General features: G+C 45.4%; 2 protein-coding genes across 2 annotated transcripts in view; both read left to right on the top strand.

Moving 5' to 3' along the window:
- Positions 1–18,952, top strand: part of Crtam (cytotoxic and regulatory T cell molecule) — a 27,804-nt gene extending 8,852 nt beyond the window's left edge. The window contains exons 2-10 of the mRNA XM_028755830.1: positions 420–557; positions 2,297–2,449; positions 4,868–5,011; positions 6,436–6,597; positions 7,389–7,469; positions 10,855–10,938; positions 13,851–13,997; positions 16,107–16,193; positions 18,060–18,952. Coding sequence (XP_028611663.1) covers positions 420–557; positions 2,297–2,449; positions 4,868–5,011; positions 6,436–6,597; positions 7,389–7,469; positions 10,855–10,938; positions 13,851–13,997; positions 16,107–16,193; positions 18,060–18,184 — 1,121 coding nt within the window. The 3' untranslated portion in view covers positions 18,185–18,952. The remainder of the gene's footprint in view (positions 1–419; positions 558–2,296; positions 2,450–4,867; positions 5,012–6,435; positions 6,598–7,388; positions 7,470–10,854; positions 10,939–13,850; positions 13,998–16,106; positions 16,194–18,059) is intronic.
- A 6,477-nt stretch (positions 18,953–25,429) lies between these two features.
- Jhy (junctional cadherin complex regulator) overlaps positions 25,430–27,406 on the top strand; it is a 56,115-nt gene continuing 54,138 nt past the window's right edge. The window contains exon 1 of the mRNA XM_028755813.1: positions 25,430–25,483. Within this exon, the coding sequence (XP_028611646.1) occupies positions 25,473–25,483 (11 nt within the window). The 5' untranslated portion in view covers positions 25,430–25,472. The remainder of the gene's footprint in view (positions 25,484–27,406) is intronic.

Here is a 27,406-nt window from a genome sequence, read left to right as displayed (position 1 = left end):
ACACACACACACACACACAGGCTCATAGACAGGCTATGTAATACTTGAACTTGTAAGTCACCCATTTTGTAAACTGAGGCCATGAATGCTGTGTTCAGGGGGGTTCGTCACTATGATAGGTCTATGTAGCTACAGAGGTGTGGACTGAAGTCTACACCCTGACTCCAGTCCCTTGACCTCTGTGACCTTGAGCTAGATGGGGTCACTCATCTGTAAACGAAGCCACAGATCTCTTTTTGGGGGCTGGGTGACGGCTTTTGCTGCCAGGGCGCTTGCTCCCAGGTTTGACAACCTGAGTTAAATTGTGGAACTCACTTGACAGAGGAGAGAATTGAGTGCCTGGGGTTATCTTCTTCCCGCCACACCTCATACACGTATGCACCCTGCCTGACCTTCCCTGATCTTTCCCTCCGCTGCAGCCTTTCTGAACATGGAGAGCATCATGGTAGAGGAAGGCCAGACCCTCACCCTAACCTGTGTTACTTCTCTGACAAGAAACGCCTCTCTCCAGTGGCTGGCTCCCTCGGGGTTCACCATATTTTTAAATCAGCATCCTGGTAAGTGGGGTCGTGGGAAGAAAATGACAAACCTCAACCTAAGGGATTTCCAACTGGGGCAGGTTAGTGGGACAGAAGGCCCACATGAGTCACCCAAAGGGGTGGGCTCAGGCCACCCACTGTTACACGTGACTCACACCTCGGAAGCCTGTTATGTGACACAGGGCTGCTTTGGGGGAGACAGGAAGTCTGAAATGGAAACCCCATTAGAAAGGTTGTTAAAGGGGGCTCACATTACAAAGTACTTTTCCACGCCAACATCCCACCCCCGTGTCACTTTTTGACTCTCAGTGACCAGGAAACACCCACAGCAAAGCCATGCGCAGGCAGCAGGCTGCCCCCAGTGGACCTTCCTGGTGGCACTGACACATCACCTCCTGTCTAGAACCAGCAGCAAGATCACATTACCCAGCCAGCACATTGTCTTCCCCTGTTGGACTTCAGACCAAGATTTCTAGGCAAAGGCCATTGGCAGACTGCACAGTATTTAGGAGAACGGGAAGGCCTTCTCCAGGTCACATATAAAGTATATGGTGTGGGCTTGAGACAGAGAGAAGGGGAGAAACTTCACAGATCGTTTAGACCATGGACAGGAATTTACCAAAGACTCTCTCATAATAAGGCCATTAGATATCTCTTATAACCCCAGATGTCAAGTACTTGAGAAAATCAGAATCATCAAAGTATATTTGTGTTCACAGAACCCCTCCTCTATAGATATGCTTTGTCGACTCTGTTTAATTGGTACAGTAAATATGGAATAGTCAAATAGATTGTCATAAGCTTTACCGGCTGTTCATAGTATAGTCCAATAGGCTAGGTAGATACACGCTGAGAAAAGTTAGAAGTGAACTTTGAGTAGGGATAGTTCTCGCAAAAACTTTTGTTCCTTTGTTTCTCTTTGGGAGAATGAGAAGTTAGACATCCTGAGGTTTCTTCAGCAAAAACTCTTGATCCACGGGAAAGACTCACCAGGTGGAGTCATCACACCCTCTGGCTGGCATTTGGTAGTGTCTGAGAATTGCTGAAATTGTCCCAAGACGGGAGTGGGGTGCGGGCTCTGGGATCTGGAAGGTAGCGACTGGGTGTGCACTAAACATCCCGCCCCACCTCTCGCTACAGGCCCACAACAAAGAACTCTTGGTTCCATTCCCAGCAAAGATGAGGCTGAAAACCTAGAGTGCCAGCTGAAGAGGCATCAGGACCCAAGAGGCACAGGCCTCCTTGGCCTTTAACTCTGTTTACACTGTGCAAATTATGCGCCTTTAACAGATTAAAAAGAAAATCAACAAACTCACTCTTTCCAGACAAAGCCTCTGCTTTGCCCAGGAATCTTTTACCTTATGTGAAATTCTCAGGTCAGTAGGTAAAATAAAATGAAGAGGAACCCTCCATGTTGGGTTAATACTATTTGAGCTTGCTTTCTTGTACTACTGGCCAAAACCCTGGAAGGACTATGTCAAAATCCACAGGAATCTTCAAATAGCAATAGACATTTTTTAAAAATTAAATATTGAAGGCACTCAGCTGATGAATTTCTTTCCTGTTGCTGAGATTTGTTGTGACAAGACAAACCGCAGGTACATCAGGTTTCAAAGAAGCAAATCACAGCAGGGCGTTCATTAAAGCAATAGAACCCAGGTATCCAGGCACATCCTTCGTATCCTGGCACTGGGAAGCAGAGGCAGGTTCTCCTGTGAGTTTTCCTCAGAATAGCTTCTTTTTGCCTCTTTGTGCAGCCTTAAAAAGTTCCAAATACCGGCTTCTTCACCATTCGGCTACAGAACTCTCCGTGAGCGTGTCCAATGTAACTCTACGAGAGGAAGGCGTGTATACGTGCTTACGTTACGGGAGTTCCGTGAAGGCGAAGCAAGTGAGAGTGACCGTGTTAGGTATGTTCCCAGCAGGGTAACTCCCATTTTATTGATTGGTTGATTGATTATTTTAGAAAGCTTATTTGAGGATTAGCATTGCCATGGGGCTCACACGCAAGTCAGAACACAACTTTGTAAGGGAAGCATTCCTTCCCCCCCCACCCCACCCCCGCACCATATAGATCCTGGGGATTGAACTCAAGACTTGGTAGCATGAACTTCGCTCTGTTGGGCCACCTCCCCACCCCCCAGCCCACTTTAAAGTTACGACTTATTGTTTATAAGATTTATTTTATTTTCAATGGTGTGTCTGTCTCTGTCTGTGTGTGGATAAAACGTGGGTGCCCCGACAAGCCAGAAGAAGCTCAGACAACCAAACAGCTCCAGGGGAGCTGACGGGTGATTGTGAGCCATCCAACATGGGTGCTACAAACCAAACACAGGTCCCATATTCTCTCTTATCCACTGAGCCATCCCTCCAGCTCTGCCACGTACCATTTTTAAACTTAGTATTTTGATTTTAAAAAGTTTTACCTGTAACAGGAGCTTCTGAGGGCATGTCTGCCATCTTGTATTGAGAGAAAACTAAAGAGATCGTGTGTGTGTATGTGTGTATGTGTGTGTGTGTCACGTTCTAGATTCAAAAGTAAACTAATATATTTGCCTTGGGCATCAACTAGATTTTGTTTTCAGGAAACTAAACAGAAGTAATATTCACGCCGGGCAGTGGTGGCGCATGCCTTTAATCCCAGCACTTGAGAGGCAGAGGCAGGCAGATTTCTGAGTTCGAGGCCAGCCTGGTCTACAGAATGAGTTCCAGGACAGCCAGGGCTATACAGAGAAACCCTGTCTCTAAAAACAAACAAACAAACAAACAAACACCCATTATTTAAAAAAAAAGAAGTAATATTCATGTTTTATAGGCTGTGATTATGTGCTAGTTACCATATGAGACTCTAGAGATTCAAAGACACAGGCACGGTCTCTGCCCTTAAAGAGTTTGACCACTGTGTATTTCCACCACTGGGCACATCCCCAGCCATCATGGCTGGTGAAGACAGCTTCTGGGCTGCTGTAACACGGTACACACTCCCCTATCAGAGCGCCCAGTGAGGGATCATTTTTGCCTTTCTTGTGATGTTACTAAGGATTGAACTCAGAGCTTTGAGCATGGTGAGCACATGTTCTACCCTGAGTCTAAGTCCCACTGCATGCTCTTCTAACTTAGCAGTTCTCAACCTCCCTAGCACTGTGACCCTTTCATACGTCATAGTGACGTATGACGTCATTGCTACTTCATAACTGTTATTTTGCTACTGTTACGAATCGTAGTGTGTATATCTGTGTTTTCTGATGCTCTTAGGCGACTCATCCCTGTGAAAGGATTGTTCAACCCCTAAAGGGATCGTTCGTGACCCACAGGTTAAGAACTAAGTCCACAGCCAGACTATAGTTCCGTAAGGGTTTCTCTTTCCCATCTCTGTGGTGTCAACGAGTAATATTGAGCCTGCCCAGACTTAGTCAGCGCTTTCCCTGTGTCTTCATGGATTCAGTAAATGCACACAAGTGTGGTTCTCCATGAAAACAAAAGTAGAATTGGAAAAGGGAAGCATGATCAGCTGAAAATGATTTCTGAGGCAGGCGGAAGTACAAAGAGAAAAGACCAGCAGGTCCTTGAGGACAAAAACGTTCTTTAGGTGTGAGGAAGGGCCTAAGAAATGCACTTTGTTTGCCTTTATTTGCAAAAACTAACGCAAGTTTAGAGCTAAAAAGCCAACTCCTTTGTGTTACAGCCGATAGACCGAGAAGTTGGAGGATTTTTCTAAGTTTCTACAGCTAGCTGGTGACAGAAACAGGACTGAAAGTCAGGTCTCCCTCGCGTGCCAGCAAGCAAGCATAGCGCCACGTCACACCCAGCCCGCTGGTCTCACAAAGTCTCTTTGGGAATTCTAAGGAACTCGTCACATACTCAGTAACAGACATCCTGACTTCAGCCAACTTGGTGCTTTGAAAGCATAACACAAACAGATTCTGGGGAAAGTTAAGCAAGAAATACGACCTGTGATTATATAATTACCCTACAGCAAAGCCTAAGATTTATAGGTGATGTCCTTTGTCAACATACGCAGACCAGGTGGACGGGGAGCTGCCTCATTCAGGGAAGTGACCATGCAAGCCTTTCAAACTGAGTTAGGATGCCCACTGCCCACATTAAAGCTGGGCAGTCATCTCTAACTCCAGCACTGATGTAGGGACAGGTATGTCCTTACGGCTCATAAGCTGGCCAGCCAGCCTAGCTGCATCCATGACCTCCAAAGCCTTTGATAGATAGGAATGAAAGAGTATGCTTGAAATCTCTACCTGGCTTCTTCTTGTCTGTGCACACGTGCACACCTACAACTAGTTTAGCACAGAAAAAAATTAATTTTCTTCTAGTGACTCCTATCCAGCCAACTGTGGAAGCTTTGGTTCTCAGAAGGCAGAATGGAGAGAAATCCGTTGTGCTGAAATGTTCCACAGAGAGAAGCAAGCCCCCTCCGCAAATCACCTGGCTGCTTGGGGAAGGTCTGGAGATCTACGGTAAGTGCAGAGAGAGAGGGTTCTTTGTTTCCTTTCTTACTTAAAGCTCCAAGAGCTTTTTAAAGTGTTGTAGCGCCCTCTGGTGGCATAAAGTCTCCAAAGACACCATTTTGTACATCAGTTCTGCTCCAGAGAAATTTGCATTGTATTAACCAATATTTTCTCTAATGTTAAAAGGCTATCTCAAATCATATTTTTAAAAATTATGGTAGAAGTATAAAATGAGTTATTTATAATACTTTTAAAAGCGACAAAAGTCCCTGAAGCAAGTGTAACACCGAGCATAAGCTTGGACACGTAAAATTATAAAACTGGAAACCTGTTGAACACTAACTGTGTACACAAGATATTCAGCTTACCAAGTGGCTGTATCCCAAGAAACCTCACAATAGATTGAGATATTTTTATGAGCATTTTCTTCATGTTCTAACTTAACCTCAGACACACTTTGAACCCTTACAGTATCCTTCCAGACAGCAACCTTGTCTACTACGAAGAATATTTCATAACAAATTTCCGAGCAATGCGTGTATTATATTCAATTATGTGCTGAGGGCAGTTAAGACAACCATTGCCTGTGCGTATGAGTGAGCACTTGCGTGCTTTTATACATTTTAAGGGTAAGAAGTCCTAGCTGGGCTTAAGTCAGGAAGCGTCCATAATTAAACACACAGAGCCTTCCTTGTATATGTGACGCTGTGTTGCACACACAGAGAGACAGATAAAGATGTTCTGAGATTCGTGAGTGGTGGGTTGTACATGCAATCCCAGTGTCTTGAAAGTTGGAGCAAGAGGGTCATGTGTTTGAGGCCAGGCTGAGCAACGGGATGAGTCCCAGGCCAGTTTGGACTACTTTCTGAACCCCGCATTAAAAATGTTTTTCATACTATAAAAATAAGGAACCTATCTTTCTGGAAACAGAATAACTAATTGTGATTGGAGGGGGAACATTTCCATACTGTTTGCTGACATTTCAGTACATGTTGCCTTTGCTAACTCCCCTTTAATGCCGTGAGAGACTGTGCACCGTCAAGAAGACTGAGCATTAAATGGAGTCCTAAATAGAAAAGCCTTAAGACTCAGAGCTGTCTTCCAGTCCATCAGAAATCTACTTTGTTACGAAACTCCTTCACTAATGTAACCTTTCTAGCTCTTGGGGCTTTGTGTTTTGTGACATTAAGTTACTCTTCTTGTGCAACCACTGTAAGCTTAGACTGTCGTCCCCCCACCACCCACGGTAGTAAAGCATTTGTGGAAACTTGCCCGCTTTCCTTGACTCACTGTATGCTGCTTGTCCTTGTGGCCACGCCCAACCCACACAAGGCAGCTGACTTAGTGTTAGACTGCAGTTCTGCTTGCGGTGTGAACTCTCCAGTAGAGTTCCATAGCCATAACCTTTCCTGTCTCTTTAAATTACTGTGTAGGTGAACTTCACCACGAATTTGAAACTGATGGGAAGATATGTAACACCACCAGCACGCTCATAGTCCGAACATACGGGAAAAACTCAACCGTGCACTGCATTGTCCAGCACAAGGGCTTGCAAGGAAGGAAGCTGGTTGTCCCCTTCCAGTTTGAAGATTTGGGTAAGAAGGATAATTATGTTTACCTTCTTTAGTTTAGCTTAATATTGCAATATTGCCCTAGTTCGCTTCCACGCTGCTGGGATAAAACACTGCCGAAAGCAACTTAAAGGCGGAAAGGGTTAATTTAATCACATGGCTCTGAGGTCACAGGCCATCACTGAGAGAACTTCTGAATACGAGCTAAGCTGATTCTCTGGAAATATCCACTAACATTTCTTTATGTTACTTAGTAAACAGGCATTGTACTAAGCACCTTATATGAGTGGAGTTATTACTGCACACACACACACACACACAAACACACACACACACACAGGCAAATGAAGTAAAAGCTAGCAACTATGTTTCACAATAAAGAAAATGAAGCATTTGCATAAATTAAGCATTTTGCTCAGATCACTGAGGATCCTGTAGGTAGTAGCATTGAGATTCGGCTCGATCTGCAACTGGAGAAACGGGTCAGTGATATGGAAGTGCATTTCCTATAGGAAAATATCCATATACAGATGGACAGACAGAAACCGATAGGTCTGTGCAGAGGGAATGACCTTTGCCTGGTGCTGTCAAGTGTCTTTGCACACAGGGGCCCCAGCATGCTGTGCTCCGGCCAGGTCACCTGGCAGATGGGCAAGCAGCAGGGGCAAGATCCGAAACACAAAGTGCTGGACTCCAGGTTTTAGCACAACCCTCAGAAGTGGGTAGCAGGCAGGTTCTGTGTGCAGTAACACAGAGCACAATGTGGCTGAAGCTGATCTCCGTGGTAGCAGAGTTTTGTTTTTCCCCCTTTTTAGTTGCAGATCAAGAAACAACTTCAGACGCCCCTGAGCAAAGCTCTCACTCCTCCCAAGCCCTCCAGCCGTCCACGAGCACGGGTAAGTCTCAAAGTAACGGAAACCTCAAAATCTGGTTGGGATTGTACATTTTTAACCTTACATTTAAAGAGCGTTTTTAAAAAACTCATGTATGTATATGTGTGTCTACATGTGAGTGCACTCATTTGTATACATGTGTGGAAACCAAAGGTTGATGTAAGAATTTCTTTCCTCAGTCACTCCTTCTGCCTGTTTCTGATTGATTGGCTGGCTGGTTGGTTGGTTGGTTGGTTGATTAGTTGGTTGACTAGTTGGCTGATTAGTTAGTTGATTAGTTGCTTGGTTGATTGATTGAGACAAGATCTCTTATTGAACTAATAGCTGACCATTCGGTTGGACTGGCTGACCAGGAAACCTGTCAGAATCCTTTTGTCTCTGTGTCCCGGTGCAGTGGTGGTGGGGGGGGGGGCATTTACAGGCATGTGTCGCTGTGTCTGACTTTCATATGAGTTATGGGTAACAAAATTCAAGCCCTTATGCTTGCATTCTGAGTACTTAACTCACTAAACCGTGTCCTCTGCCTTTAGATTTATTTTTCTGAAGACTGCATTAGATCTCTGTCCAACTGGGTCCAGTTTTGTGGCGTCCTGGGATAGCATCAGATCAAGAATTCTTATTTCATGAGCTTGGTGTCACAGGGCCCTATGAACTTCAGAGATCTTTAGCTGGAGGTGTTTAAGTACACACACACACACACACACACACACACACACCTGTGCATATAACTGTGGCGAGTGAATTCCCTCTGAGATAAAGTCAGGGCTAAAGTCACTTAGGAGGATATTTGCTCTTGGTTTTCTATGTGAATCATTCCTAACATAAAGATTTCCTTCCTACAGAAATAGGAGCTGGGTACAGAAGTTTTGTCAATAACAATAAGCTCGCTTGCCTTTGAAGGCACTTGGTTGTTAAGGACATGAGTCATTTTTGACAGGGTAGAGCTATAAGAAGATTTAGAAAGTCTTGTATTTTAGATCATGAATGAACTAGTTAACTCGGGTGAAATTATCATGTAGTTCACTTAATTTTATGCAGCATTCTGGGTGGCAATAATAGGTACTCAGGAAATGCAGAACAAGCAGGCATGTGAATGAATGAATGAATGAGTGAATGAGTGAATGAGTGAATGCACGAATTAGTGAGTTTATTGGTGTTTTCAGCACAATGGTTAGCCTCCCTCAGGAAGGTATGCATTCCTGCATATTCTCTATCTATAATAATTCCATCTGTTAGGATAAAGGTTATGGGGTCATTCTCATGTTCATAGTTTTGAGCAAGAGATCACTTTAAAAAAACAAAAACAAAAAACGCTGTGTCCTGAATAATATTGAAAAGTGAATGTTTGGGGTTTTAAACACTGAAAAATGCAATATGTGCTATACATTTTTTTAAAAGAGTGGTGGAAATTGAAAACATTATGAAGTGGGGCAGCCACATCCTTGCTTTAATAATCCAATATTTGTAAGCGTGTTTAGAATCCAGTTGTTTTTAAATTACCTGGTACCACAACTGAACAGCTCAATTTTCTGCTCCGCATTTTCATATCCAGTGTAGGATTTAACAGACATGGTCTGTAATATTCTCTCCAGCTTTCGATTTCTGTGATTGCATTGCTGTTAATAATCTCTGCTTAGAGGACAGGAGGCTTCATTCCCCCTCGGGGCCACAGGGTGGCGCTGTGCAGATTAAAACCCTGCAGCCGAGGAAGAGGGAATTGGGAGCAAAAACAAAACAGAACTCCAGAAAAGCTCCCTTGCTGCTCACCTACAAAAACTGCACAATTCATCCCGTTTCTAAAAGCGGGACATCCAGACTTTAGATTGGCAGTTGAGACTCTAATACACCAGTAAAAGCTTTGCTGTGGCTAAAAGCCTTGCCTCGCGCGCCTCCATACCCAAATGTCTCCCCAAATGCGATCCCTGTCCCTCCGTGGTTCTTTTGAAGCATCCTACGGACCTTCTCCCTAACCATTCTCACACAGAGAGGAAGCTCGGAATGATGACTTTGGTTGACGGTTCCCAAATTAGAAACTGAGAATTTTCTTATTGACTCTGCTACTCAGTTGCGGCAGGACTGGGCTCTTTGCTAACTGCTCAAAAATCTTTCGGGGTCAAGGGGAGATACCAACACTCTGAGTCCACACCAAATGTTCATTAAAAGGCTGCCTTTATCAGTAAAACCAACGGGGTCTGGCCATTTATGACTTTTTGTTGTTGTTGTTGTTGTTGTTGTTTTTGAGAAACTGTTACTTCTTGGCAAAACAAGACAGACAGAAAGACAAAAGCTGCATGTTCTTTCTCATATGTGAGAGCTAAAAATGTTGTCCTAGAGTAAAAGAGAATAGAACTGTAGCTATTATTAGTAGAAACTCAGAAGGGGTGGGATGGGGAAGGTCGGGAGGAAGGAGGTTGGATAATGAGGGTCAGAGGGCAGTTAGGGATGAGGACTAAGTTCTAGTATTCTGCGGTATGGTAGGGTACCCATAGTTTAGAACAACCTATCACAGGGGCTGGGGGATGTCCCAGTGGGTAAAGTGCTTTCTGCACGAGCATGAGGACCCGAGTTCAGATCCCTAGTTCCCCTGTAAGAGCCTGCAGCTACATTAACCTCGGCCCCGGAGAGACAGAGATGGGTGTTGCCTCAAGACTCACTGAACATCCAGTTTAGCAGGTTCCGTGAGAGAGAACCTATCTCAAAAAAATAAGATGGAGGCTGGGCATGATGGTGGGCACTTTTAAATCCAGTACGTAAGAGGCAGAGGTAGGAAGAACTCTGTGAGTTCAAGGCCAGCCTGGTCTACATGAGGAGTTCCGGGTCAGCATGGGCTATGGGGGTGGGGGAGGGATGATGGAGAAGGTGACCTCAAATCGAGGTCTGTCAATCAAGAAGCCACAGCTAGCGAGGGCCTGCCTGGTATAGTATAAAAAGAGAGAGTTAGAGAGCAAAACCAGTTCCTTAAATGAACTTGGTCTGGGCTGGAGAAGTGGCTCAGTGAAAGGCACCGGCTGTTCTTTTGGAGCAGGTTTGATTCCCAGCACTCACAAGGTGGCTCACAACCAAATGTAACTCCAGGGGGTCTGACACCCTCTCCTGACCTCCTCAGGTACTTGGCAATCACTATAACGCACAGACAGACCTACGGACAAAACACCCATTCACGCAAAATAAATACATTTGTTTAAGGAACTTGTTCTCACGGAATAGCTAGCGTTAGTATTTCACGTGGGTGAAGCCTCCTGGACCTAAACTTCTCTTAAAGGGCCACATGTCCACATCATCACATGACGAGTATATGTCAGCAGGAGGTTTAGAGGCATGGTCAAGCTGGAATCGTTACAGGATGAGTCACGTATGTGTGATATCCCATGTCTTGTTCTCATCTTAGTCTCAGTGATGGAAAATTCCAGTGTACCAGAGACTGACAAGGAAGAGAAAGAACATGCCACTCACGACCCTGGCTTGACCACTGGTGAGTGTCATCGACTGCATTTAGAACAGACGTTGTGATATTTTGACCTCCCGGTCGTGTGTCCCGTGGTCTTTTTCAGTCCGTGTTTTCCTTGAGCTTCTACCCTTATGAGATATGAATTGCTACCTTGTCCCATCTTGACTCGTCTCTTGATTTCCTTAATCTACTACCGAGTCCTGTTATTTTTGCTAACCACCGCATCTCTACTAACCTATTTAACTAACCCTACTTCTTCCTCTGGGTTCTTTTGTTTTAAAAGGATTTTTTTCTCATGGGTGTGAGTGCCCATGAATACTGTTATGTATACCAAATGTGTGCCTGGTACTCACAGAGGCTAGAAGGGGACACTGGATCCCCTGAAACTGGAGTTACGGGCTGTTGTGAACCACAGAGTAGTCACTGAGAATAAAACACGGGTCCTCTCGAAGAGCAGCCAGTGCTCTTAACTGCTGAGCCATCTCTTCCACTCCTCCTCTGGGTTCTTAAATTCTCAATTTCACTGCTTCACCTTGTCTTTGTTTATATACATATGGTTTTTCCGAGACAGGGTTTCTCTGTGTAGCCCTGGCTGTCCTGGAACTCACTCTGTAGGGCAGGCTGGCCTCCAACTCAGAAATCTGCCTGCCTCTGCCTCCCAAGCGCTGGGATTAAAGGCGCACGGCACCACCACCCTGCTGAGTTCCATATTTCTATTTATATCAGTCTCCGTTCCATTCCATGTTCCTTTTTTTAAAAGCTTACTACATGATTGCCGATTTGTTTCTTCAGTTATTTACTTAGTGAATGATTTGTTTGTGACAGGGGTCACGCAATGTATAAGGAAGTCAGAGGACAACATTTAGGAGCTGGTTCATCCCTTTCATTATGTGTGTCCCAGGAATTGAACTCAGGTCACCAGGCTTGGTGGCAAGCACCCTTGTCTGCTGTGCCATCTTACCGGCCCTTTCATTCTATTCTTTCTGTGCCTTTAGTCAAATGTCCTCTCCCCTAAGCTCAACACTTCTAAAAATTCAAGTAGCAACCTTATCCACAAAAAGTTTGTTCAAAGCATCATATACTCCTGACCCTTCTTTCTGTGTGTAGAGATAGATATAGATGCACACACATGCACACGCAAGTAGCCGCCAATGGTTCTCGAGTCTTCTCTTCCAGGTGTATTGTATATGATCATAGTCACTCCCTTAATATAGGCCCTAATCATCCTATGGCTTCAGCTCTTCTTCTGGTCCAGGCTTAGCGCCATGGAAACATAGCCTTGCTGCCTGTACACTTGTGTTCTGAGAACCTTTCTGGCTTCCTATAATCCGAAACATACAAGATAAGCCCTTCTTCCACATAAGGTGAACTCTGATACCTACCTCTGCGTCCCTGCATCTAGAAAGCCCCTGCACATTTCATGATGCTCTGAAGATGTCATCCTGTCTCAATAGCCCTGCCCTGTCTATCCTCCCACCCCACCATAAGGAGAGGCTTCACCCTAATGGTCTTACTTCCCTTTCAAGGCTGAAGTCTACTGAAAGCTTCCCTGATGTATGCAGCCTCGGAGTCCACGCTTGTCTCTGGATTCCTAGACATACCATTCTATAAGTGCACATGGTTCTGGAAGTTAGCTTTTGTTTGCCTTTTTAATGTATTCATTTGTATAAAGAGAAAATGATTCCCCAGGGCCTAGGGATTATGTCCTAGGCAGGTTCAAGTCCTCTGTTCTCCATGTAGCCACCGTTCCTTGATCCTGAGCCTGTTGGCTGAGGTGAAGGACACTGGGCAAAATTACATACTAGTTTGATATGATTTTCAATAGCTCATTAAGTGTCTCTCCAGTGCCTTTACGAGGACCGCATCTAACCTAGTCAGGGTATATGGCATTTTGTTTTATTTGGATAGGTTTTACCAAACCCCTTAATAGTCTCCTCAGATACTGAGCCACACTGTGCTGAACAGGCATTCCTCATAGCTACTTAAAATTCCCAGACTATAATTTAAGTCAGTATTCTTGTGTGCTTTCTCTAGAAATGGAAAAAAGGAATTAAATATCTGTGTCATTTTTTAAAAAACAACTTTTCAAGTCATCTATGGGGTCGCTTTGTCTCTGTTGCTCATTTGCTTGTCTCAGGGAACTGAAGAGCAAACAGTGCATGACTTCCGGGGTAAATCTGGCCCGTCTAATGAGCTGAGCTGGCTTTGGGTCCATACTGCACTGGACAAGTAATATAGATATGGATGTTTGTCTGTGTGTGTGTGTGTGTGTGTGTGTGTGCATATTTGTCCTGGCTGCATCCCCATAGCTATGTTAAAACATCCTCACAAAAGCAGCTTGAAGGGAAAAGGAACTTATTCGGCTTACAATTCCAGGTTATGGTCTTTAATTATGAGAAAGTCAAGGCGGGAACTGGAACCAGCTGGCTGCATTCGTAATTCAGAGCAGAATGAGAAGGAATGCCTGCCTGCCTGTTCCTCAGCTCACTTTCTTTGCTTTTATACAGTCCAGAACCCAAACCTAGGGAATGGTGCCACCCATAATGGCCTGAGTCGTCCCATTCAAGTTATGTAGTCAAGACTCTTCCCACAGACATTCCTGCAGGCCATGGCGATATAGCCACTCCCTCACTGAGGTCACCTGTTTGTAGGTGATTCTACACATTGTCAGGCTGTGGGTTAAAATTAAGTGTCACGGCCATGTGTGGTGTCACATGCCATTTAACCCCAGTGCTAAGGAGGTAGAGACAAGTTGGTCCCTGTGAATTTAAGGCCTGCCTGGATTACATAGCAAGTTACAGGCTGGCCAGGGCTGCATAGAGACCTTATCTCAAGAAAGAAAAAAAAAAAGTAGAGAAAGAAAGTCAAAAACTACCCATCTCGTTCCACAATGACCAAAACCCATACTGCCTAATGCTCTCTCATTCTCCTTACAGAAGCCAGTGCCCAGCATACAGGACTGGCCAGGAGGAAGAGTGGCATCCTGTTGCTCACGCTGGTGTCCTTCCTCATTTTCATCCTCTTCATCATCGTTCAGCTCTTCATCATGAAGCTGCGTAAGGCACATGTGGTCTGGAAGAAGGGTAAGTGGACAGAGAACCCCTGGAGGTCTGTACGTGTCTGACAGCTGACTAGACAAGGGAAAGACTGCCTTCCGAAGCTCCTCTCTCAGCTACTGTGCAAGCAGACCAGTGAAGGTGTCTCTCCGATAAGCGATCATTCATTTCCTGACAAACACGGGCCGTGGATACCCGGGAAACATGGTTGAAAAGTATCAGACAGACAGAAACTATAAGACACCATAAGACACCAGTCATTTCCCCCCTAAGCGTTCTAATGAAAGAGTTACCATCAAAACCGAAATAATAGCAATCATAATAATGACGCAGTAAAAAACAAATCAAAATGAGAAAACAGTATAGAAGACCCCTGTTAAAATACATATACTCAACACACAACAGAGCTCGACGTGACTTTTGAAGTTGTTCAGATGAATTCTATAAATTTGTTTTATAAACACGTATAGGATGAAAGCTCTTCTTCATGAGGTTGGGAAGACTGTAAATGCTGGAGGATGGGGGGGGGTGTGCCATAAAATGCCATCTTCTAGATGTGGCCTGGCTGCTGGCATCGGGAGCACAGAGCAGCTCTGACAACCTGTAGAAGAGCTGTAAACACACAAAAAGACGTGGTAGTAGAGGGAGACCAGTTGAGGAAAATAAGAGGGTCAGCAGGAGTGGAGGGGGGGGCAGTGGAAAAGGCAATGGGGGGAGAGGGAATATGATCCCAATACATCATATAGAAATCAAAAACTTAAAAACTAACTTTAAAGAAATTCTCTCTTCAGACTCAACTAATAATCTAGCCTTATACTGCCCATTGCAACAGCCACAAGATAAAGGTCAAGCACCTGACTTGCCATGAGTCTCTATAAGCTACCCAAACATAATATGCTATTTGGGGTATACCAGTTAGCTAAAATATACTGTGAAATTGATTTCTCCCCCCCCCCCTTTTTTTTTACTGTAACTGTTAAAGAATTTTAAATGACCTGGCTTACAGGGCTGCTGGACAAAGCTGATTTAGTTACTTATGGCCCAAGGCCTCTGGTAACAGAAAATTCTTTCTAATGACTCGAAATACTGCATCTTTGAATATCTCTGACTTAAAGGAATCATTCTTGATAGCTTAGTACGAGCTTATCTGGATAAGAAATAACTCATTGTGGACAGGCCCAAGGAGATGACCAAGAATGGGCAATGAGAGGAGGACGGATAGCATGTGTTTTCTCTCATGTGAAGAGAATGTATATGACAAGAAAGCAGAAGGAAGCCTGGGAGGAATGATGGGAGGAGACAAGAGATTGAAGGGGTGGGTAATAGAGAGAGATGGTGGGCGGTAAACACGAGAAAACTACAATGACACTTACATGCAGAGACGCCATGACCAAGGCAACTTATAGAAGGAAGCATTTAACTGGGGACTTGATTACAGTTTCAAAGGATTAATCCATTATCAACATGGTGGGGAGTGTGGCAGCAAGCTGACAGGCACGGTGCTGGAGGAATAGCTAAGACTTATACATCTTGATTCACGGGTAGAGAAGGAGACTGGGCCTGGTGTGGGCTTTTGAAACCTCAAATCCCACTACCGGAAACACGCCTCCTCCAGCAAGGCCACGCCTTCTGATCCTTCCCAAACAGTTGCAAGCCTTGATGGCTAAGCATTCAAGTTTGTGAGTCTATGCAGGTCATTCTTACTCAAACCAACACAATCTGCATGAAAAGGCCATAAGGAAAACCCAACATTCTGTACACTCACCGAATCAAGTAAACAATCACTTGACCATAAAATAAATACATATAAACAAGCTGAGACAGGGTCTCATGTTCCATTTGTGCAGGAGGCAAATGGCATAGTATTTTTTCAGAGTCTCTCACTGATGATTGGCCACCATCATTCTGTTGAAGGACAGTGCTTGCTGCTGTCCTGCCGTCTTTTGATTTCATCCCTTACACAGGGCCCTTGGGTACACCGGAAACACTGTAAGATGACATATTGAGCTAACGGATACATGAGGCCCAGGAGGGCATGACAGCTCAGCAATGACAGGCTGTCACCATATCCTGACACCCATCTCTAATGCTGTCTGTGATGTCCGAAATCAGTAACCTGACTTTCTTTTCTGGCAGAAAGTGAAATCTCGGAGCAAGCTCTAGAAAGCTACAGATCAAGATCCAACAATGAAGAAACGTCTTCCCAGGAGAATAGCAGCCAGGGTGAGTCCAGTGTGTGGTCTGAGACTTAAACAGCGAAGGTTGTCTGTGGAATCACCTCAGGAAAAGTCGGGAGGGAACAGAATCAAAGTTTGATTGGATTTGACAAAGGTTCATTTGATTTATACTATTCAAGGAAGCTTACCTTTAAATGGTTAAATTCATGCAGTAGCAGGTCTTCCGCTTTAGGAAGGCCAGCTCTGACGTTGATGTCACACTCAGGGTCACTATGTGGCCTGAGATGCATAGCACCTACACAAAACCTCAGTCAACGAGGCACCTTCCATATCACCCCATGTGTTATGGGTCAGGCAGTAAACAACCTAATTCTTTCTGCGTCCTTGAAGTCTATCACGGAGCCTGGTACAAATGGCATGTCTGATAAATTTTCGTTGAACAAATCAATTCAAGGCCTAATTGATCCAAAGAGTAATATTTGGGGGTCTTTGGATGACTTTGTTGCAATGCTTTCAGCAAAATAAGAGTGAAAAGAATTCTCTAAAAGGGGAAGGAGAGTGTGTGGGCATGGGCTGACGGATGGGAGTATGGGTCTGCACACGTATACATGTATTCCTGATTTTTTTTTAATCTAGTAGGCAGAAACTGGGTCAAAAGCAAGGCGAGAATTTTATACCTTCTACCTGCCATACGCCCTCCGTAAATTAACTAATACTTGCCAGGCGTTTCAAGAAACGCACTGAGCTTTGCTGCTTGGTTCTGTTTCTTTGACTGAGGGTTTTTGTAGGAGGAGCTAATCTTTTAAAACACCCGAGCCTTTTTGTTTCATTTTGACCTTCTGAGTGTGAAACAGGCTTCTAGTAGGAAATGAGACGCAGTGACCACACAATGGGTCAATGTGTGGAAACCACCCACTGTCTGTTGGCGTGTGAATGGCACCTGTATCCGTATGATTTGTGTAGATGCTTGTGGTGTTCTCCTGATGCAAACAGTGTAAAACAGTGGCAAGGGAATCGTGAACTTCAGCAGAGAAAGGAAAGCCCTCACCCCAGGCGCTGAATAAGCCAACACCCTTGTGGTTTCATTTTGAGAAAACTTGAAATGGACGCCTGCACTCAGGGGTCCCTGTGCAGGCAGAAGACAACGTGGGGAGCATGGTTCATCTTCATAGAAGGGTTTTCTCCTGGGCTCAGATTTCCATTTTCTTCTTATATTAGCTCTGACTTTCAAGGGTCTCCGCCCACCTCGGTGTGGAGAGTGTGGTGGAATGCGGAAGTTCACATCATGGCAGCCAGGAAGAGCTGGAGAGGGAGAGCTCCTTTGCTCACTGGCTTCCTCATTGCTCTCCCTTGGGCTCCTCTGGGCCTTGCCTGTCAGTTGGTGCTTCTCCCACGTGAGCTGTACTTCACCCTCACTAGAAACAACAGATACCCGCAGAACCGTGCTTTACTGATCTTTCTAGATGTTTGTCAATCCAATCGTGTTGACAGTCAAGATAATTAGCGTAGTCTTCATTGCCTCCTGGCCTCAGGTCCAACACTTGCAGACACAGTGTTTTATGCTTTCAAAAGATCAGCGTCTGAGGCCATCTCAGGCTCCAGGCTTTGAGAGTTCGACCCCCGACCTAGTATTTCCCACGGGCCTTGTTATTTTCTATTATGTGATTTTGCTGAAGGCGATGTGTTATTTTCTGCAGCTAGGTATTTTATTTCTGTTCGGTTAGCATATTGCTTATGTAATACAAGTTGCTTTTTTTTCCTCCCGAATAAGGCACACCAATGCATTCAGAGCATTCACATATGCCAGATTGCTGTAGGTTAGGTTTTATAACTAAAACATGACCTCCGAGGAGCTTCAAACACTTGGATGCAGTGCTGTTCAAAACTCATCTTTCCTGTGCTTCTCTTTCAGCTTCCCAGTCTAAGCGATGCATGAACTACATCACTCGGTTATACTCGGGAGCCAAAACAAAGAAGAGTGCCCAGCACTGGAGGCTAGAAGGCAAGCACAGTCGTGTCCCCGAGAGTATTGTGTAGTGTTCCCTGCATTAGAAGCTAGGATTTCAGGGCAGCAGCATCAGGCCCTGGAAAGGATCATAAGTACAGTGACCTGAAAAAAAAGAAAATGTCCATCGAGTACAATTCAAGACAGCGTCCGTTGAGCCAGGGCAGCCACACGAGGACCAAGCCACAGACAGAAAGCTCCTCGTTGAAAGAAAAACGTAGAAAGAACCTATTATGACTGACACTACCTCGGAGCGGGAGGACTCCGCTAAGTCTTTTGGTTCAGGGTCAAAGTGACCAGTGAGTATGTGACCTCGAAGGAAGCAGCAGTTTTTAGATATGGGGTTGGAGTGGAACTCTCTGAATCGGTTTAAAAATCTTTTCTTCTGGTCAAGAAGAACTTAAGCGTGAGAAGTACCCAAAGGAGAGCTGAGATACCAGCAGCCTGCTTTCGAGACGGTCTCTCCGAAGAGGCGACGGAGGAAAGTGGGATGTCTCACCTTGCTGTGGACATGACGACCCAGAGATCCACAACTCTCGACACAAGAGCTGGATTCAACTGCCAAGAGGCTTCCTTACAAACTGTGAGCTAGCCTGACAGGCCACCTTTAACCTCATGACACCATAGCAGTGCATGGACAGAGGGAAACTGTGACTTTGGTTTGGCAGACTGTGGAATTCATGAGTAGCTTCCGGAACTTTAATAAAGACCGGAGTGCGTTCTTTTAGAGGCTGTTGTACCTACTGATTATCTGTATGAAAATGACTGATAATGCTTTTTTTGTAAAAAAAAAAAATCAATTTAGAGTTTTAGAGGATATAGCAAATTCTGATTTCATAGAAACGAAGCATTTCTCACTAGGTAGATCTGAGGAAACCAGCTTGCAAGTATTACATGCACACACCTGTGCGTGCTTGCACCCACCCCCCCCACACAAACAAATACATATACACACCTATATCGTGAATGTGCTATTGTAGACACCAGCTGCTCCTGGTCCTATCCCAGTGATGATTTTTTTTTACATATATATTTAATGATCACAAAACTATAGCAAAGTATAAAGACAGCATAGAGAACCTTCCTCGATTACTTGTGAGTGAGTGGGCCTGGTGCTCGACACACCTTAAACCCTCTGATTACCCCCAAGAAAGACACATATCACCACAAAGCAAACGTCTAAGTCAGGGAAGCAGTATCACTGTTTTCCACTCACGGTCCTTGGATGCTGTGGTGGTTGGAATGAGGGTATCACAGGCTCCTATGTTTGAATGCTTGGTCACCAGTTGGTGGAACTGCTTGGGAACGATTAGAGGGTGTGGTCTTGCTGGAGAAGGAGTGTCACCGAGGATGGGCTTCGAGGAATCCTAAACCAGGCTCTGCCTCATTCTCTCTTCCTGTTGCCTGCCGATCAAGGGGTAAAGCTCTCAGCAACTGCTCTAGCACCTTGGCAGTCTGCTTCTCACCGTGATGATAATGGGCCGACCCTCTAAAACTATGAGCAAGCCCTCAACTAAAGGCTTTCTTGTATAAGAGTTATGTTGGCCACAGTGTTTCTTCACAGCAATAGAACTGTGACTAAGGCAGACACCAATCAAACTTTTCTTATTGTCCCAACTGTCCTGATGACCCCAGTTAACTTCTCATTTCATCTTCACCTCTGTCTGTTTGGAGTGACATATCTGTTTCTCTTTTCATGACTTGGGTGTTTGCAATACAGGGTAATTATTTCATACAGCAGAGTTCTCAGCTGGGTTTTGTCCAATGTTTCTTTGAGATCAGGTTCAAGTTACACTTATACTGGGCTCTCAAGGAAGTCTGCTTAGATGTTCTTTCTTGTGTACTATTTATCCCACTTGATTTATAATGCTCAGTGTGGTTCATGTGGTACTGTTGGAGATCTTCACTGCAAACTTACTTTCTTCCTTATCATGGATTGAACATGCTTGGCCCACTATCTGGAGGTGTGGCTTTGTTGGAGTAGATCTGTCACCGTGGGTGTGGGCTTTAAGACTCTCATCCTAGCTGTCTGGAAGTCAGTCTTCCCCTAGCAGCATTCAAATGAAGAGGTAGAACTCTCAGCTCCTCCTGCACCATGCCTGCCTGTACGCTGCCATGCTCCCACCTTGATAACAGACTGAACCTCTGAACCTGTAATCGAGCCCCAATTAAATGTCATCCTTATAAGAGTTGGTTTGGTCATGGTATCTGTTCACAGCAGTAAAACCCTAAGTAAACTAAGCCATTCTCCTTTAAGTATTTTACTTCTAAATTTTGCTTGTTGTTTTCTTCATTAAACTTCAAAGCCATTCACTTATTTTCTTAGGCCTGTACTTTCTTAGATTCTGGTTCCCTCTGTTATTCGGTGGGTGGTAATCTGTGACTTACAAACTGATCCACTGCTAATCTCACAGTCAAACTGTGGACACCAGCTTCTCTGTCCTCCTGGCAGACATGTGTCCAGCTTCAGGCACCCTGTTTGCTTTCTGTTCTAGACATTCAAACATTCCCAGTACCAGCCCTGAAATCAGCAACTTTCTAAGAAGTCCTAGTCCTGTTTAGTGGGTGTTCTAAGTTACAGAGGCATGGGAAACAGCAAGAAAGGAAGCGGAGACCAGCTGCCCCCTCAGAAACGAGCTTCCTTAGGAGAGAAGGCCTTACAAACATTGGCGACAAGATTGGGCTTTGGGGAGGGAAGGAATGCAAAAGAATAGCTTATAGGGAAAACAGATAGCCACTGTTGGGGGACCTGAAGGAAGGAGGGGTGTACCTTCGGAGAGATCATTTGAACAAAGCAGATATCTAACCTTTGTGCTTTGGTGGGCCAGTGGCAAGTTCTACACTATATGAGTTGGTCTCACACAGACTACATGACAAGGAGCCAGGTACTGGACAGGACCCTACAGCTTTGAGGGGGATGGGGTGCAAGGCCACAGCATGGCACAGCCTTATAACCCTGTCCCAGAGAGGCTTGGCTGATTGTGGGGAGATGACAAGAACTTACAAAGAGAGTCTGCGTTCTAACAACGCCGACACTGGCATTTAGAAGCCAGGACTTGCGATGGTTGCCATTGCTTTTGGGGTGCCATCATTGTTGGGTCCCCTCAACGGGCAGAAGTTTGGATTATTTATATACATGTAATGTGTATGTGTGTGTGCGTGTTGGTGTCTATTTAAGTCTACTGAAACCATGAGCTAGAACTAGAGTCTCTCCTTCTGTATTCATAATTCCATCCTCTGAGAGATGTTTTTGTATCCCCAATGTATTTGCCAATTTATCAATTCCCTGCGTGGAGGTCATCTCCCAGTTCCGACACTGCCCTTGGTCCTTAGGATGTCCTCCTCCTGAAAAAGCTCCAACTCTGTGTGCTTCTGTCTCCGCTCATTAAATATGGGCTCTGCCACCTCAGTGTGTGGCCCCTCTGTGTGGAAGCCTTTGACGTGCACACTGCTGTGTGCCAGTTGTCTCATCCATTCAGGGGTATCTATGTGGGGCACTGCCTCCTTCCTAGGCAGGTGCTCCCACACCCCTCTCTGAAGCTCTACTTGTTTCTACTCACACATGCATGGCCACCTGCTTTGTCTTCAGGATGGAACTTTGGGAAGAGTGAAGCTGTAGGGGCCTGAGAGAAAGGGAGTGAGCCAGGTACCCTGCTTTCCAAGGGAGTTTCAGTGTGCAAAGACAACTAGATCTGGCTTGTCATCATTTTGTAGTGTCTCTGTGCCAGTCACCCATGAAGCCACCAACAGTTTCAAAACAATCCAGAAGGAAGCACTCTTACCTCAGAGTGGTGCTAATCACCCACACCATCTGTTATTTGGTGAAGATAACAGAGAAAATGACAACCATCCAACAGGCCGAGTATCCTGAAGTCACGAGACCCCCCACCCCCGTAGATGAAGAAGGTGGTTTGAACTGCTGACCGTTAATGAGCCCACTAATTTAACCCAACAGCATAATCTCCCATCACTCCCTCTGGCTGAAGTCATGGTAATTTGCTATATTCATAAAGGTAGTTTGATCTAGATGAAACGCAGTTGGTTGGTTGGGTTTTTTTTTTTTTTAACCATCTTGAACCTTCTAAGGGAGAAGAAGCCCTCTTCCTTCCTGTAATTCACTCATGAGCAGGTCTGTTATCAGGGCTGAAATATGTTAATTTCTCTCATCATGTCTCCTCCTCCTAAAACCTAGTCACAGGAAGCAAAAATGGCTTTGTGTTCTCCCCAAATGCAGCACCCAGCCTATGGGTTTCCTTTTTAAAGTCATCCTACTTAATTCCTAGAAAAGCCTAAATTCCAGGAAACAAACTGAACAACTGTATTCATATTTAAGAAGAGAAAATATTTTTTTTAAAAAAAGAAAATAATTCTGCCGAGGGTCTTTTGGCTCCATGAAACAATAGGTCTTGTCTGTTTTGTTTTGTTTTTTAAGACAAGAAAGTTCAGGGCTGGAGGGATGCTGGCTCAGCAGTTAGGAGTGTATGTTGTCTTCACAGAGGACTGGAGTTCTGTTTCCAGCTCCCACATCCAAGAACTCCCAGCCACCTGCAACTCTGGCTCCAGGGGGACTCTATTGTCTCTTTCTTCCTCCATACCTGCAGACACAGAAATAATCACCTACAAACAGCACACGCATCCATGCACGCACGCGCGCACATACAGAGAGAGAGAGAGAGAGAGAGAGAGAGAGAGAGAGAGAGAGAGAGAGAGAGAGAGAGAGAAGAGAGAGAAGAGAGACTGTGATTAGCAGGCAAACACAACAGCAAGCCATATTTATCCTTTCCCAGCAGGTTTCTTGTTGGCTCTCCTGGTGGTGGTGGTCAGGGTGAAGGAGGAACAGGGACTGCCGTTCTGTCTTTCTGTTGCCCCCTTGACAGAGCCTTCCCTTCCTCTCGTAGATCAGCATGCTTCAGCAGCAGCACCTGATTCCCACTCTGCTCCTCCCAGAGCCAGCTCTGACGGTCCTTCCTCATCCCCTTCAGAGGCCTAGATCCTTGTTCCAAGCAGCCCTGCTCCTGGCTTCTCAAGGAGAATGATTTCAGGTTCATCCCTGGGCTCCCCCAGCAGTAAAGGCCAGAGACACTTCCCATGGTCACCGAACCCGTGAGAAGTGTGTCCCCCCTTTCAACTCTCCATAATATAGCCTCATATCAAATTTTCTCGGTTAGAACAAGACGTCATTTTTGACTTCCCGGTACAGCCTGTCATTTGTACTTAGCATTCCAACCTTCCTTACTCCTTTAGTTACATAAAAGCATAAGCCGGATAGCTGTTATATAGAGGAGGGAGGTGGGTCCAAACTCAGGGGTTCTATGTTAAGAGGGTGGTGTGTCTCTTCCAGTAGCTGCTGGAGTGATCCGCGCTGACCAGTGGCTGAGAAGGTGGGTGGGTGTGAACGGTTCTCGCCTGATTCCTAGGAATAGCTCACCCCCGGAAGCCACATTAGAGAATAAATATTTATTGTGGGTTTCCTCCAAATGTTTGAGGTTCCTGTGATGCTAAGTTGTGCAACAGAGTGGGCAGAATGAGACCAACACTGAGGATAGCTCCTTTTTACCTTGTCACTGGACAGGGTCTCACTGTGCATGTATCGGAAAGGTCCTTGCTGTCAAAACAAAGGAGGAAGATCAGCTATAAATAAGAACCAGTTTGAAAGGTGGTAAGATAGTAATGAGGTTGCTTTCCAATTCCCTGTCTTCTGTTATTAGCGAAGCGGCCGGTCTGTGGACATCTTGCTCCTTGAAAGGTAGTTATTCAGATCTGCTTATGTCTGTAATGTGAATATAATTTCCAGCATGTCTCTTCTTTGTAATTGAAAATATTTTTTTAAAGATTTATTTATTTATTTATTTTATGAGTACACTTTATTTTTTTATTTATGAGTACACTGTCGCTGGCTGTCTTCGGACACACCAGAAGAGGGCATCCAATCTCATTACGGATGGTTGTGAGCCACCATGTGGTTGCTGGGATTTGAACTCAGGACCTCTGGAAGAGCAGTCAGTGCTCTTAACCGCTAAGCCATCTCTCCAGCCCGAAAATATTTTTTTTTTTTTTGACAGCGAGACATCCTACACACTACAAATGTATGTCTTAAAGAAGTATTTAAAAGGAACATCGACCACTAAAGTCAAGAAATACTGTGCTGGGGGCTGGAGAGATGGTTCATTGGTTAAGAGCACTGACTGCTCTTCCAGAGGTCCAGAGTTCAATTCCCAGCAACCACATGGTGGCTCACAACCATCTGTAATGGGATCTGATGCCCTCTTCTGGTGTGTCTGAAGACATCAACAGTGTACTCAGATATATAAAATAAATAAATCTTAAAAAAAAAAAAGAAAAGAAAAAGAAATACTGTGTCAAAAGCAGTCTTCCTTCTGGAGCTGATCACAGTCCCAATCTTACATAAATTCCTACTTGGCTTTTTTTTTTTTCCTTTTAAAGTTTTGGTTTTGCTGTGTGCGTGCCTACAAACCCAGGAGAAATTCAGTAAACTTGTCTTTAATTTTTATATTACCACATTCTCCACACTTGGATGCCCTGTGAGATACTTTCCTCGTAGCTGTGACAAAATGCCTGACAGCGAGACGATAATTTCGGCTTAAGGTTTCAGTCCATCGAGGTGGGTAAGGCATAGCCAAATCTAAGGGCATGGCATAAGCCATGGATCACTGGGGGAAAAAGAGGAGAACTCAGCAATGGGCTCTAACCCTCAAAGGCCAGCCCCAGTGACCCACCTGCAAACCAGACACCCAATCACACAAAAACCACCACCAGCTTGGGAACCAGGTGTTCAAACCCATGAGCCCTGGTAGGATGTTTCAGATTTAAGCGGTCAAGATGCATAAAAACGCCAGGCAGTGGTGGTACAAGCCTTTAATCCCAGCACTTGGGAGGCAGAGGCAGGCGGATTTCTGAGTTTGAGGCCAGCCTGGTCTACAGAGTGAGTTCTAGGACAGCCAGGACTACACAGAGAAACCCTGTCTTGAAAAACAACAACAAAAAGATACATAAAAAGACATGCTTCCTTCGTGTGAATGCTTCAGGGTGAGATTGCTGGGAACTAAGGAGAGCCTTCATAGCTCAGACAATGTCAACCCCAAAATGCCTCCAGTTCCCACACCTGAGAGTCCTTCATCCATACAGTCTTTTACACTTGGCCCTCGAAACTGGTGTGTTTCTCTACCCGCTGTTCCTTCCGGGATGTTGTGGCTTTTTGAGGCAGGATCTCACGCTCCTGATCCTCCAGCCACTCCCCCTGAGTGCTGAGACTCAGAGGTTGGTGGTATCACCAACACATGGCCAACTTTTCGCCCTAAGATGCCCGGGTGGTGAGTGTGCTCTCCTGCGTGGCTTTAATTTCCCCCCTCTTCTGATTATTACCGAATTAAGTTCCTCTCCAATAAAGGGCAAATGCTAATTGACCATTTGTTTTCTTCCCTCCGGCCTCCTCCTGTGTCTTCTTGCCTCCCTTCTATTCACTAACTGGCTCTTTTCTCCTTGGGGTGTAGGTCTCTGCCTACCCCAGCAGCATCACGGAGGCAGGGCTCTCTCCCCGCCTTTCCTCCTCCGCGGAGTCGGAGTGGCTAGACCTGAGCATCCCGAGCCGGGAGTCCCCCGCGCCGCCGAGCCCGCGGCCCCGAGCGAGCGGTGCGGTGTTGGCCGCGGTCTCCAGGCAGCGGCGGGCGGGGCGGGAGCCGCCGCGGGAGTCGGGGCTACGGAGGTTGCGGGGCCAGGGGCGCGGCTGCCCAGCAGCGCCGGCAGGTGACGGACGGTTCCCGGCGGGTGGGAAGGGGCCGCGCGAGCGGGCTCTACCGAGAACTCCGGGGTGGGCGCGAGGGAGCGGGCACAGTCAGTGGTCTGGGAGGAAGGACCGCGCCCAGGCAGGGCTGATCCCTCAGGCCGGGAAGCCCTGTCCCCAGCCCCTTGTCCCGGTCTCCAACCCGCCACCTCTGGACCTTCAAACGCCCCCCTGTAGCCTGTCCTGACCCTAGAGAGAGGCAACCGGCGTAAACCCTGCGATCCCCATGGGGCGGCACCCCGCCTGTTACAAACAGGGCAACGTTAGATCCCCCGTTCATCCTAAGGCGGGCTCCTTGTCCCCTGCCCTAACGGATTTGACCCCAACTAGTGGCAGAGACAGAAGACCTTAGCAGGATCCAGGAGAATTGGTGGTTTCTTAGTCCCTAGAGGACGTGCCCCATGCCTTCCTTGTTTACTAAGAAGTGGATTGGTCAGGAATCGCTGAGGCCCAACCGTTGTTTTCTTTTTTTCCTCATTGGCTTTTTTGGGGTGGAGAGGTGAGGGGGAGTATAGAGCCTCACTAGAGAATTACTCGTGAAATATAGCCCACTTACTAAACTTATTCAAGTGATCAGGTCTTTTTCTATTTTCTCCTCCCCCCCACACCCCCTTTAGGGAATATTTCACTCTGTTCTTTCACTTTCTTCCCAAATTCTACTACTCACTCTGTCAACGACAACTAAATTTTTGTTATATATAGCCATTACTTATTACTACGAAGAGATCCTGGGTTCTCATTTAAGAAAAGACAAAATGAAGGATTTTAATTATTGTATTAAAAAAACAGTTCTGAAATGAACTGAGATTCCCACACCCCCACCCCCTTGCGGGAACTGTAGATGAAACCCATTCATCGTGCATGTGGTAGCAGTGAACTACAGCCCCCAGCCCCTACCCTGCTTGTCAAGGTTTTTTTTTTTCAGCTTGTTCTTCAAGACTCCAAGTACAGTGAGCTTTTAAACAACAAATCTGGTGTTTATACAGGCTTAGATTTAAAATGTTTTCATGCTTGCTGCTTTCTTTAAAAAAAAAAAAATCCTGCAATTGGTATGAAAACGTGGCAGAAAGCAGTGTGTATACTAAACCAGAGACTGATTGCAGGCAAACTAATCTAAAATTAGGCCGTGACATATTGGTCTACCAAGAGAGCTCGGAGTTAAACAGAGAATCGCTCCGTGTTTGTTTAAGTGTGAGCACTACCTTTTGTCTGTCATGTTTGTAAAGGTGCTTTCATCCGAGGAGCAGGCCGTGTCCTTGGAAACCCTAGCAACAAGGTCAATATAATAATAATTCAAGGAACAGGAATCAGGTCAAGGTACTTTTAATTAAAAACTGGATTTGCCAAAAGAATATGAACAAGCCAGTCAAAACAAATTTGAGTATAGCCTCCAATGGTAAAATGCGCTCTCTCTCTCTCTCTCTCTCTCTCTCTCTCTCTCTCTCTCTCTCTC

Source organism: Grammomys surdaster, unplaced genomic scaffold (assembly GCF_004785775.1).
Source record: "Grammomys surdaster isolate TR1022 unplaced genomic scaffold, NIH_TR_1.0 126086, whole genome shotgun sequence".
In the NCBI taxonomy this organism is placed as follows: Eukaryota; Metazoa; Chordata; class Mammalia; order Rodentia; family Muridae; genus Grammomys; species Grammomys surdaster.
The sequence above is the reverse complement of the archived record's forward strand: the minus strand, read 5'-3'. Positions and strand labels throughout refer to the sequence as shown.